This window comes from Phyllobates terribilis, unplaced genomic scaffold, assembly GCF_046119375.1.
Source record: "Phyllobates terribilis strain yellow unplaced genomic scaffold, ASM4611937v1 Scaffold_11__3_contigs__length_659146591, whole genome shotgun sequence".
In the NCBI taxonomy this organism is placed as follows: domain Eukaryota; kingdom Metazoa; phylum Chordata; class Amphibia; order Anura; family Dendrobatidae; genus Phyllobates; species Phyllobates terribilis.
This window is the reverse complement of record NW_027362771.1, coordinates 295939230-295953376: the sequence shown is the minus strand read 5'-3', so window position 1 is coordinate 295953376 and position 14147 is coordinate 295939230. Positions and strand designations below refer to the sequence as shown.

The 14147-nt window shown below is 45.4% G+C and overlaps 1 protein-coding gene across 2 annotated transcripts in view; it reads right to left on the bottom strand.

The window, feature by feature from the left end:
• The window catches only part of PRKCQ (protein kinase C theta), a 242426-nt gene that overhangs the window by 68754 nt on the left and 159525 nt on the right, over nucleotides 1–14147 (bottom strand). For both annotated transcript variants that reach the window (XM_073652454.1, XM_073652453.1), the window contains 4 exons: nucleotides 7377–7408; nucleotides 7198–7283; nucleotides 1176–1305; nucleotides 55–164 (listed from right to left, as the gene is read on the bottom strand). In XM_073652454.1, the coding sequence (XP_073508555.1) occupies nucleotides 55–164; nucleotides 1176–1305; nucleotides 7198–7283; nucleotides 7377–7408 (358 nt within the window). The remainder of the gene's footprint in view (nucleotides 1–54; nucleotides 165–1175; nucleotides 1306–7197; nucleotides 7284–7376; nucleotides 7409–14147) is intronic.

The following is a 14147-nucleotide window of genomic DNA, read 5'->3' as shown; positions in this document are numbered from 1 at the left end:
GAATGTAAATGCTATGGGAGAGACATACAACTCCCAGGCATGATCGCTAATTACCTGCTGTGTGCTCTCAATCATTGCCAGCGCTTCTGCCATCAACTTCTGATTAACCCCACATAGGTTTGCTACTTTATTTTCACACTTGTGATGAACATTCATACCACATTCTTTATAAAAAAAAGATGAAAAACAATGATTATCATATCACTTCTCAAATAAATCAATAGTATTTACAAAAAATCTATTGCCACATGACAATTTTCACCAATTTAATAACTGTTTTAGGCATACTTATTAAAAGGTTGTTCCAAACAACGAAACTTAAGCTATACGATAACTTTATGATCGTCAGAAGTCCTGTTGCTTGGACCTCCATAAGCAATAGAATGTGCAATGAAATGGCCTTTCAGAATGGAGTGGTGCCCAAGCGTGCGCGCCACTGCTCCATTCATTGTCCATGAGACTGCCAGAGATATCAGAGTGCAGCACTCGGTTTCTCTGGCAGTGCCATAGATAATTAATGAAATGGTAGTATGAATGCTCCATTCCACAGCTGCATTCCAGAATGCCGTCCACGGGGGTCCCAGTGGGCAGACCTCCGTGCTCTGTGTGGGTTATATTTTCAGTGTTGGAAATAAGACAGTCTAATAATGCGTTCCTAAAAATGAATAGGGAATGAGTCTCTGTCAGACGCCTCTAACAATAACGTATCTCTTGCAGGAGCAAAGGCTTGTCCTACTAAAACTTGCATGTCGAGCCAAGTAGCATCTATGGGCACCTTACACATGTCGTAATTTAGATGCAAGTACAATAAAATAGAAGTGAATGGGGGTTTACAAAACCATATTGTAGATTTTTTTGTATTATGACTGTTGCGTGTACATTATACATTTAATTTAATTCCATGTAAAGTACATAGTAAAAAGAAACTGCTATCACTTTAGAAAGTTAAAGCTTTATATACACCGTCGTGGTAAATCTATACAGTGTCTAATGATGGGAATAAGCAGTAGATACTATCTGATAGTGTTAGTAATTTATTCTTGAATTGCCAATAAAACTTTCAGAACAGCTGAAACCACAGTCGCATTTCTCAGACAGTATAAAATAGCGTTAGAGCTATAGATAGAATCACTGCTCATCTATACTGCTGTCGATAAGAAGACTCCTAGACTTACCTGCACACTTTAATCCTTGCTTTGCCAGACCCCACAGAAGAGTCCCGCAGTGTTCACAGAAGGTTGGACTTTTATAATTGTATACTTTAAATCTGTGTGGCATGTCTATCTTAAATCTCTCCTTGTGGAGCTGTGAAAAGATAGGTCATTGGAATCTACTGAGTACTGGAATATGACATTTTACAAAAAGACATGATAGAGGTTCTGAAGCTTAGATATAATATTCTGGGAGTTCGGCATTCATTACAGTCATTATTATCATTGTGATATGCAGGTAAAATGTGATGTATTATATGCACGGAAGGTGCTTGCGGGATATGTTCATTGATGTGACAGCAGTGCAATGGGTCTCTTTCCAGGTATTCTTTAAATATTTTTAACGTACAGTGCCTTGAAAAAGTATTCATACCCTGGGAACTTTTAAACATTTTTACATATTACACCCACAAACTTAAATGTATTTTATTGGGATTTTATGTGATATACCAAGCCAAAGTAGTAAGTATTTGTGAAGTGTAAAGGAAATGATACATGGTTTTCTAAATATTTTAAAAATATAATTCTGAAAATTGTGATGTGCATTTGGATGGTTGATTGAACCTCTGTTTGGATGGTGGATTGAAGCTCGGTGAAATGTTCAGTCCTTTTATTATTGTATAACCTAACCCTGCTTTACTCTTCTCCACAACTTTATCCCTGACCTGTCTGGTGTGTTCCTTGGTTTTCATTATGTTATTTGATCTCTAATGTTCTCAAACAAACCTCTGAGGCCTTCATAGAACAGCTGTAGCTATACTGAGAATAAATTACACACAAGTGAACTCAAAGTGACTTCTGGAGGCAATTGATCACTCAGGATTTTATTTAGGGGTATCAGATTACAGGGGGCTGAATACAACTACACGTCACCATGTATTTTTTCCTTAAGGTCACGGCCCCACTATCACTATTTGGTCAATATTCAGTCAGTATTTTTTCTCAGGAGTGGGAGACAACACCAGGAGTGGGTGATAAATACAGAATTGGTGCACTTGTTTCTATTATACCTTTTCTCTGATTGTTCCTCACCTCGTTTTGGCTCCTACTCTTGAGAAAAAATACTGACTGAATACTGACCAAATACTGATAGCGGGGCTGTGGCCTTACACTTCACAAATACTTGCTACTTTGTGTTGGTATATCACATAAAATCCCAAGAAAATACATTTACGTTTGGGGTGTAACTTGAAAAATTGTGGAAAAGTTCACCCTTAGAATTTTATGAATGATTTTCATTAGTGACACAGATAAAAATTGGACATGCTTCATGATTTTTTGGGAGAAAGTAATACAAAAATTATATTTTCCTCTGTCAAGCCTCTTGGAAACATAAGAATAAATTGACAGCTGGGTTTTACTATTTCCCCTGTGAATGGGTGTTCCCCCACATTAGATACTGATGGAGGCAGACTGGGTACAGATAAACAGATACACTTACATGAAAAATAACAGAGGAACAACACAATGCTGAGCTAGAAGAATAGTAGCTACAGCTTTGCTATTTCATGGGCTCTTTAATAAAGCAGACATGCTATTCCACTAGAGTTTATCCCATTTTTGAATTTTTATGACCTGTGTGAGCAATGATATATAGCGTGTTTGTGGAGGATGAATGAAATGGCATTGGGGGTGTGAGCACTCCTTCTGATCTTAGAAACAACAATGCTGCTACTATATGACACCAAAACAAAAAAACAAAGATGTCGAACAAAGATGCAGACGCAGGGACATAATATACGAGCACGCAGAAGATACTCGGTAAGCACCCGAACATGCTCGGTTAAAGGGTTAAACGAGCACGCTCGCTCATCAATAGTAGCTACCCTAAAATGATATAAAAAAAACATCGGCTCCAGCACAAAAAAACAAGCCCTCACATAGCTCCATATCCCGAAAATTTAAAACGTTATGGGTCTCGGAAAATAGCGTCACAAACAAATTTTTGTGTTTTTTTTTTTTTTTACAAATTTCTGACATTTTTTTCACCACTTAAAGGGATTGTCCACTACTATTGAAAATAGCCCAATGTATTTTTATGATGAAAAGAAGTTTTTTGTAAATACCTCCCTCTGCTGTTTTTGCCTGTGAACGGCACTATCCCTGGCCGCTCACAGGCATCACGTGACCCCTCGGCTGCAGCCGGCTTTGACATCCGCTGATGTCACATCATGGTTCCGGATGCAGCCGGGGGTCTCTCTTCTGCGTTCCACGGTGGCTGATGGGTTGTGGGTGGGGTTGCCCCGCGCATCACACCTGGCATCCACCGTGTGTTCTCCCTCTCCCCATTCATTGGGAAAGCGTGCAGTGAATGCAGGGAGTGACGCGGAGGGTAACCCCGCCCACGACCCAGCAGCCACCACAGGGACCCCAGTACTGAGTCATACCTCACTTGACGTGACATCAGCGGGGGGTCACGTGCAGCCTGTGAGCAGCCAGTGATAGCGCCGCTCACAGGTAGAAACAGCAGAGGAAGGTTTTTACAAAGAAGCTTCTTTTCATCATAAAAATATATCGGGCTATTTTCAATAGTAGTGGACAACCCCTTTAATAAAACAAAAACTATGTGTGTTTGGTATCTCCGTAATTGTACTGACTTGGAGCATCATATTGCCAAACTATTGTCACAGTAAAACGAACGCTGTATATAATAAACGAGAATTGCTCTTTTTTTGCTATTTCGCCTTGGAATTTTATTCTTGCTTTCCAGTACATCACATGATAAAATGGATGGTGTTATTGAAAAGTGCACATTGTCCTGCAAAAAAACAAGCCCTCTCACGGCTATATCGACGGAAAAATAAAAAGTTATGGGCAGAATGATCATATTTCTGTTCCACTCATGTAAACAAGCACCAAAATCACCATACCTAAGAAAACCAGTAGAAATATAAAATGTACAGTATTAGCTATACAAAACACAGTAAAAGCAGCACAGAGGGAAGCAGCACAATGATAACTGATAAAGTTAATAGTCAGTGTTCCCTCCCATGAAGCTGCACACTGTGCCCTGTCTCCTAATAGATTAGCAGCAGTGCTGTAGAGAGCGAGTGACCACCCAATATATCCTCCACCAGCCGTCAGCCCACTGCAGCACTGAAGCTAATAAATCCGTTAGGACACATGAATCCTGAATCTAGTGTGACAGACCGACTTACTCCGCTCTCATATTCGGCTCTGCATTTAGTTTCATGTGTACATATACGCAGGACCCTAATTTTAAAGTGTAAAATTGCATTTACAGGCATGAATGACGCATGTAAAGTTGTTATTGTGACATCTTTCCACATATTGTTATATAAACACATATTATCCTGTTACGCCATTTTCAAGAATCAATTGTCATACCCAGTCCCCAAGTTAACGACTCCCAGGAAGCTTGCAAAAATCAATCAATTCCCCCATTTCAAGATCCACAGGCCTGCTGCGTCACTTTGCCACATAGTAATCCAGTTAAACTCAGTTGCCAGCGTACACAACCAGATGGCACACACAGCGCTCAATAATGTGACTACTTCATTGATCTGATTTATGTCACAGCCAGAAAGTCACAATGACATCTCCAGGCCCACAAGCGCTTTTCTCTTGCAGGTAGTGTGACGAGACATGTCTTCAGCAAACATGCACAACTTGGTGTATGGACATATGGACACCTAATGTACTGAGCCAGTAAAGCATCAGATGGCTGGGCAGCCCTAAATATCTACTCAGGGGTCAAATGCCCCTAACCCAACTGATAATTTATTTTGTTTGTTTTGTTTGCTTATACTATTGATTTATGCAAAGTTTGTTGAAAATACAGTGCCCTTTTAACCATTCTCCTACCCTAGGCCAGTTGGAATTCTGATTCTAACCCCTTCACTACTCTACACCACCAAGGAACCTTAATAGTATGTCTTTGGAGTGTGGGAGGAAACCCATGCAAACACGTGGAGAACATACAAACTCGTTGTAGATGTTGTCCTGGGTGGGATTTGAACCCAGGACTCCAGCGCTAACCACTGACCCACCGCGCTGCCCTTAATGTTCTAGCTATTGACCAGTGTGTGTCTAGTGGTCGGATCCCTATCAATCACATATTAGTATTTGGTAGTATCATAATACTTTCTCCTTAAGGCCATGTTCACACTAGGCGCTTTTTCAGCGTTTTTTTATGCTAATTTTTAGCTGCGTTTTACAGTACCAGCAAAGTCTGTAAGATTTCCGAAATCTCATGCACACACATTGGTTTTTGTGTCATCAGTATTTTGTGCTTTGCATGTTTTTTTGCACAATAGAGCATGCCACTTCTTTCAGCGTTTATTTCTGCATTTTTTCAGCGTTTTTCACCCATTGAAAGTAATGGGGGGTGAAGAACCACTGTTTTGCTGCATTTTTAGTAAAAAAGCAAGTACAGCAGTATGTGAAACTCATTTAGTTTTGTGATTTTACCATCTTGTCTTGGTCACCTGAGATGGCAGTTTGGATTATGACAGTTTAATTAAATTAATGATGTGTACAATGTAAACATTGGCTGAGCTAGGTGTGTGATTGAACAATACCTGTGGCCCATGGATGTGTGAAATTGAACAATTCCTGAGCAACTCATTGGCTCATAGTGAGAAAATAAATAGTGTCCTACAAACTCAATACACTGCCAGTGTCTTAGGTAAACTATTCCTGAACAATTCACCTCCCCCCACTGTTACATTTGAAATTTTGGTTAATATGGTTTCATATATGTCATGCATTGGTGACCTGTGTTCATGCTTCTGTGGTGGACGCAAAGCTCAACTTTGGGATCCTAAAAACACAACCAAACAACGCACCAAAACCTGTGTTTTTGACGCAGCATCGTTCCTGCCAAGAAACTTTGTTCCAACTTTTCTACATTAATTTTATCTTGTAAAAACAAAATCAATTTCTTGCTTTCTTTTTTTTTTAATGGCTTTTTTTACATGCATTTTCAAATACACAAACCTATGTGAGTAAAACAGTACATAACTAGAGCATTCTGATTTTGTATAAAAACACCAGAATTGTAAAAAGCACAAATTCAAAGACGAAACCACAAAAAATGCACCGCTATGTGTGAAACCACCTTTAGGCCAGGACTTGAAAAGAGTATGTTCCTTCGAAAATAACCCAATATGACACCGACTGCACATTTGTTGATCACTTACTAAAGTGAGTCACACATTTTCTACCTACTTATAACTGACTGTTAAGAGTGACAATGTCAGAAAAAATGAAGCATCAAAGTCATATCACTTTACAAACCCATTCCATAAGCAAAAGATTCAAAAGTCCTCATCATGAGAAGGAGGACTACCAAGTGTGCCTTGCTTACATTTGTTATTCTGTATTTGATAATTTTTGTTACATGAACCTAAGCCTATGAAGTGTAGATGGAAGGTACAAAGTGCGTCTCAAGGGTATAGGGACTAGACTTCAAACACTTTTGAAGTGGAGGAGACTTGAAGGTTTTCTGAAGTGGTCATGTGAGAATCAGCAGTGTAGTGCAAGCAGAAAGGTATTGAAAAATGACTTATCATCTACCAATAACATCATTTATAATTTCTTTACTGGAGAAAACCGACTTGAAATCTATATTTTCCTAGGTGGTATATCTGAATACCAGTGAGGGAGGAACAATATCGAAAGGGCATAAAAGGCAAAATAAACACAAATCAAATCCTTAAAGGGAACCTGTCATGCAAAATCTCTATTTACCTGCATATATAGGGTTAAGCTGCAGGTAAATAGCATTAAAATGCTTGTTAGCTGACTTACTGAAAGCATGGCTACTGGGATGAAATTAACTTATACCCTCGCATGAGCTGATGCTTTCAGCCATGGGGATCGTGTAAGGAACGGTTACAGTCAACGCTCACTATACTGGAAATGGTGACTGTAATCACTCACCGTCACTTTGATTGACATATTTTTCTACATAAAGTATGTAATAAAGGAATTACACAAAATGAAATATCGATATCAAACATACCACTGTTTCGTTGCTGTTGATCGCAGATCCTGTGCACTTTGCTATGACTTTGTCAATACATTTCTTGTGAATAGCTGCATTGCATTCTAAACGTAAAAAATGAAGAATGGAAAAAATAAATATTGTAGACCATTATCAACAGGTTTCCAGAGCATTAAAATAAGATCTAAAATACTTACGTCTGCATTGGTATCCTTGCTTGTTGAGGCCCCTAAACAAATATTACAAAATGGAGAACAAATATCAATAATGTTTTTTTTACAGTTTAAGTTTCATAATATGCAATGAATGATATATATTAATTAATGTAATTCCATTCAATCTTTGCAAAATTCATCATCTAAGCTATGATTCAGCCAATCCCTCTGGCCATTAGTATGATATTAGAGCCTATGATACATAATATTCATTACAGAAAACATAACTCTTGTGTAAGGCAGAAGTCAACTAAATTTAAATGCCCATAAAATAACAAGAAAAAGGCTTCGTACACTAATAAGTGTGTCGATAACAATTGTGTCATACAAAGTAAGAGCCAGCATTACCCATTATCCAAGGAACTGGTACCTACTTTCCTTCAAGCCCTGCTGCACCCGACTGGGCCCGCATGTCACAGGCCATAGGTACGGGCCAGGGTTTGAGTTGCTCAGATACTGAGTAGTGCCTCTTAAAGGGTTATTCCCATCTTCTTATATAGGTATATTTGGATAGTGATTGCAACTAGACAATTTAGTTTTTAAAATTTGACCCTGTTCTCAAGATAAAACTTCTTTTGTCTTTTATTGTTACTGGTCATTGCCAAAAGAGACACTGAGGCCAGAGGGGATTGCGAAAGCATATATGGCGCCCTGCTGCGCATTGGTGCCACAGATCCCAGAGGGGTGCATGGACGGATTTCTCCACAAGAGGCCCTCATAGCATTCACACACCTCCATCTTCCACCTCAGACCAGCAGAGGGAGCCCGTTAGGGATATATAAAGGGAAGGTGGAGCTAGGCAGTTCAGTCTGGAGTCTACAGTCAGTCTGCTGCAGCCAGAGAGGTTGTCAGTCCAGCCCAGACTCAGGGAGCTCAGGTTAGTGAGCCTAAGGCGTGCCGACGCCATAAGAGCGGTGAAGAGTAGCGAGGCCTACTGCCAGTGTGAAGCCTAGTGAGGGCCCCGAGCGTGGCCGAGTGGAGTAAACGAGCTACATAGGGGACAGAGGAGCTTAACCAGCTCACCCCACAACCATTTACCGGACACCGGGTCCACGCCTACAGGGGCCTATATCCTAAGCAGGAATAACCGGAACCCCTGGAGAACTATATGTCCCAGGAACACAAAAAGCTGACTCTTATACCAGGGTCAGGAGTCACGGAGGCCCAAGAGACCGGGGAGTGTGATCTCCAACAGAAGGCCCTACCACCAGGTCAGCAGGTGCAAGACAGAGACCAAGTTAGGCCTAGCTCCAGGCAGGTCAGAAACTTATCAGGAAAAGGCAAGAAACAGGAGGCCCCACACCCGCTCACTGGGGAGAGTCCTGATATGCACCCTTCACCCTACAGTGCCCTGGATCGTGCCTGAAAACACCACCAGTAAAGGTACTGAAGTGAACTCCGGTGTGCGTGCCTATTCTTCTATCCTTCCTCTGACCCGGCTGGGTCCCCTTTGTCCTGCATCCCTTTTCCTACGCTGCCCTGAGGCCACGCTCCATCTGTGGGGAGCCGCACCAACTAAGCTGCCTGAACACCGGCCTCAGAGGACTGTCGCAGCGCTGGTGATCCTCACCAGACACCACGGGTGGCGTCACAAACATTCCCTATAATTTTCCCCCTTTCTTTAAAGAGTGACCCCAGGGTACGGGCCCGGGAGCCGACCACCGCGACATCCCCCGAGGTCAGGCAACAACAAGGCCCGGGCGCCGAGTCGTCCCCATCCCCTGGGCGCGTCATCTCTTCCTGGCGTCACGAACAGGATTCCGTGCCCGCTGCAACGACAGAGTGTTGTGCCCGTTGCCACGGGTACTGTGCGCCTTTAATCAGAACTGTGTATTTAACTGTGGCGAAGATTGCCGCCATTGTTGTGCCGCCGAGCGGGAAGAAGGGCGTAACCGTGGGAAACTGAGAGGTGTACCTGCTGAAGCGCGCAAAGCCCCAGACACGCCCCACGCCTCGATGTCAAACCAGGAAGCGCCAGGTCCTGGAAGGAGTCCCAGTAAGCGCTCTGACGTAGGACGCAAGCGACGCAAGGTCCTGAAGGAAGACCATCACCTGCGGAGCTGCGGCCTACTGGAAGAAAAGAAAAGAAGGTAGGCCACGGTTCGCTAGGGGGGCGCCGGAATGTCCGATGAACAGCACAACGCCGGAGTACCGGTTAACCGCCCTGATGATCAACCCGCACTCCGCGCCGAGCAGGCCGGAGCAGCCGCTCCACCAGCAGGGCTTGTTACCCCTGTCATACCCATGGCCCTACCGTACATCCCTGGAGCGAAGTGGCTCCTCCAGTACAGCGGCAAACCAGATACCCTGTCTGGATTCAAAAGGAAAATATGCGGTATACTGGACATGTACTCTATGACAGGCAAGCAAAGAGCCGCTATTGTATTGGGACAATTGACTGGTGCTGCGGAGCGAGAAGTAGAAACCTGGTCGGCCGCAGACCAGGAGTCAGTGTCCGCAATCTTTAAAAAGTTACAGACTGTCTTTGAGAATCGTACCGAGACAGACCTCTGGATGACGTTCTACAACTGCTCTCAGCAACCGGAGGACAGTGTTCGGGACTATGCCTGGCATTTACAAGGGGCCCTGCGAGCTCTGAAACAGGTTAGTCCAACCAGCATCAATGATGAAAATAAAATGCTGAAGGAACAGTTTATCTGGGGACTGAGGTCTCAAGAGGATTGCAGGACTGTGCGTTGGTGGTCCCTGGATCATCCAGATGCCACCTTTGACACCCTTAAGGACATGGCTATAAAAGGACTGCAGCCCCTGGAAACAACTGCTATCCAATGTTAACAGGGTGGGGCCACCCCAGTGCCTGCAGCGTCCACCTTTTCCCCGGTGGCTGCTGAAGCCAAGGTTCCAGCAACGTCCCCTAGTGAGCTGGACAGCCTGCGCTCTGAAGTGCGTCAGTTGAGCAAAACCCTGACCACTGTATTGAGTGCCCTGCAGCTGCGGACGGAGCCCGAGGAGGAAGGAAGGATCCTGCTAGCCGACAGCCCTGAGGATGTCCCCTGGATGAGAAGGAGGAGGAGGACAACGCCACCCCCTGGGAGGACCAGCGACCAACGCCGCCCGCCGAGGGACCCTGCCTGCCTCCGCTGCCACAAGACAGGTCACGCCGTCCAGAGCTGTCCTTTAAACGAGCAAACCATGGGGCCGAGGGCCGACACACAGGAGTAGACCCCTCAGGCCCATCAAACTGGTACCGCAGGTTCATGGGAGGAAGACCTTTCCTATCCATCATGCTGGATGGCATCACGACACCTGCTCTGCTGGACACAGGATCTCAGGTAACCATCATGCCTGATGTCCTCTACAAAAGGCTCTGGTCCATAGACGAACTTCACCCGCCAGATCCCAATCTCTCCGTGTATGCCTCAAACAGCCTCCCCCTTAACCTAGTCGGGGTTAAGGATGTGGCAGTAAAGGTGGGGAGAGTGGAACTGAAGGACCAGAGACTAATTGTAGTAGAGACTAATCCTGATGATAAAGACTTGTATATGGTACTTGGCACAAATATTGTTAGTAACTGTTTGGGAGAAGTGTTCTTCTTGCTCCAACAGATAGTTGACACTGCCAGACCAGGGCAGAGAAGGGCGCTGCAGAAATAGATCCGAGGTCTTATGCACCAGCAACAGGTAAAGCTAACAGGCGGTGAAATTGGTAATGTACGGGTGACAGACCCGGTACCCATTGTGATTCCCCCGATGAGTGAAATGGTGATTTGGTGTAGAGCAGCAATAGGTCTCAAAGGACGGAGCTACCAGGCGGTAGTAGAGCCCCTTAGTTCAGAGCATAGACCTACACTCTTAACTGCCAGAGGGGTAGTGGATGTATGCAATGAGAGGGTGCCCGTCCGCCTCCTAAACTATGGGGAGGACGAGGTTAGATTACCACGCTATGCCACTGTTGCCAAACTGCACACAGTAAATAACAACTACATACACACGGCGGAGTCCTTAACCTCACCAGACGAAGTGGAGGATAATGACCCGGCAACCCAGGTGGAGGATTGGTGTCAACAGCTCCATGTTGGGACAGACACCACTCCTGCCCATCAGAAGCAGGGTGTACACCGGGTGGTTCAGGAATACGCGCAGGTATTCAGTAAGCACTCACTTGACTTTGGGAGGATTAAGGGGGTTCAACACCATATCCCCATGGATGACCATCCACCCATCAAAAAACGTTACAGGCCTATACCACCAGCACACTACCAGAAAGCGAAAGAGATGTTGCACGACATGAAGAAGGCAGGGGTAGTAAGGGATAGTTGCAGTCCCTGGGCAGCTCCCCTAGTTCTAGTCAGGGAAAAGGATGGAAGCATGAGAATGTGTGTAGATTACAGACAAGTAAATCGCATTACACATAAAGATGCATACCCTTTACCACGTATAGAGGAATCCCTGGCTGCCTTAAAGTCTGCAAATTACTTCTCCACCCTTGACCTCACTAGTGGGTACTGGCAAGTAGCTGTTGCTGAGGAGGATCGGGAGAAGACGGCGTTCACCACCCCGATGGGACTCTGTGAGTTCAATAGTATGCCGTTTGGACTCTGCAACGCCCCCGGAACGTTCCAGAGATTGATGGAGTGCTGCCTGGGACACCGCAACTTCGAGACTATACTACTATACCTGGACGACGTGATAGTGTACTCCAAAATGTATGAGGACCACTTGAAGCACCTGGCGGAGGTATTTGAGTCGCTGTCCCGGTATGGGATGAAGCTGAAGCCCTCAAAGTGCCACCTGCTCAAGCGAAAGGTACAGTACCTGGGGCACATCGTTAGTCCAGAGGGAGTGACACCAGAAACCGGAGAAGGTCACTGCCATCCAGAAATGGCCGGAGCCGAAGAGCCTCAAGGAGGTACGTCAGTTCCTGGGACTAGTCAGGTATTACCGGAGGTTTGTGAAGGACTATACCAAGAAAGCGGCACCTCTGCAAGACCTCCTGGTAGGACAGTCCCCCAGAGGCAGAAATCCCCCGTTCCAGTGGGGTAAGGAGCAAGCTGAATCCTTTAAGGTGATGAAGGAGATCCTGACCAGCGAAGAGATCCTAGCCTACCCTGACTACAGCCAACTGTTCCTGCTGTACACTGATGCCAGCAACGAAGGATTAGGAGCTGTACTGAGTCAGAAGCAGAATGGCTGAGAAAAGGTGATCACCTATGCAAGCAGGAAGCTCCGTCCGACCGAGAGGAACCCAGAGAACTATAGCAGCTTCAAGTTGGAGTTCCTGGCCCTGGTCTGGGCCATCACCGAGCGGTTCAAGCACTACCTAGCCTCCAGTAATTTCACTGCCTTCACTGATAATAACCCCTTGACTCATCTGGAAACAGTCAAGTTAGGAGCCATGGAACAACGATGGATGGCTCGGCTGTCAAACTACCAATTCACTATTGAGTACTGAGCGGGCCGCAAGAACGCCAACGCTGATGCCCTGTCCAGGGTGCCTCACCAGTCGGGTACTGAAGAAGAAGTGGATGACCTGGAGGAGATCGAACTACCTGCCTTTCATTGGAATGGAATGGTCCACGAGCAACGAGCCTCCAGGAGGCTCGTTGTAAGACGTTAAACCCCCTGCCTCACCACAGCTGGAAGGAGACCCAGGACAGCGACCCGGTTGTCAGCCATATCAAAGAGCTGATAATCCAAGAAGGTTCCTCCCTGGAGAAAGACGAGTCTCTACAAGCCAAGCAGCTGTGGAATGAGAAGAGCCGGCTGTTCATCTATAGAGAGAAGCTGTGCCGGAGGTACGTCAACCCCAAAACCCATGAGATGGTATGGCCGATAGTGATGCCCAAGACAGACATCCAGATGGTGTTGGAAGCCTACCATGATCAGGTGGGGCACTTTGTCTGGAAGAAGCTAGAAACCCTGTTGAAGTGTCGGTTTTATTGGGTAGGAATGCGCAGTTCCATTGAGAGGTGGTGCCGGAATTGTGGACCCTGTAGCCTCAGAAGAAAAGACTACAGCAGCCAGAAGGCACCCCTGCAACCCATAAAGACGACTCGTCCCTTGGAGATCGTGGCCCTGGATCATGTCAAGCTGTCACACAGCAGGTCAGGATATTCATATGCCCTGACCATGGTGGATCACTACTCCCGGTTCCTGGTGGTCGTCCCCGTCAAGGATCTGACGGCAGAGACAGCAGCGAGAACGTTTCAGGCATACTTCTGCAGGCCCCATGGATACCCGGAGCAGGTGCTGACGGATCAAGGCCCAGCCTTTGAAGCCGAACTGTTCAAAGAGTTCTGCCATCTGTACGGGTGTAAAAAGATCCGGACTACACCGTACCACCCCCAAACCAATGGTCTCTGTGAAAAGATGAATAACATCGTCATCGACCTGCTGAAGACCTTACCACTAGAGGAGAGAAATCAGTGGCCAGACCTACCACCTGACCTGGTAGATCTGTACAACCACATACATGTGAGTTCCACCAATTGTACTCCAGCATATCTCATGCGAGCAAGACCCGGGAAGTTGCCCATGGACCTGGAGCTTGGTGTAGTAGAACCAGAAGCAGATATGTCTACTGAGGACTGGGACACGACCAGACAGGAGCAGTACAGAAGGGTACAGGCCTGTGTCGAAGACAGTCTCACTCGGGTAAGGGACAAGCAGGCAGCCCACTACAATAAAAGTGCGCCCGCAGAACCCTTCACACCAGGAGAAGTGGTGTTAAAGAGGAAAAGGAGAAACCACAAACTTGATGACCAGTGGGAGAGAGAACCCTACACTGTGTTAA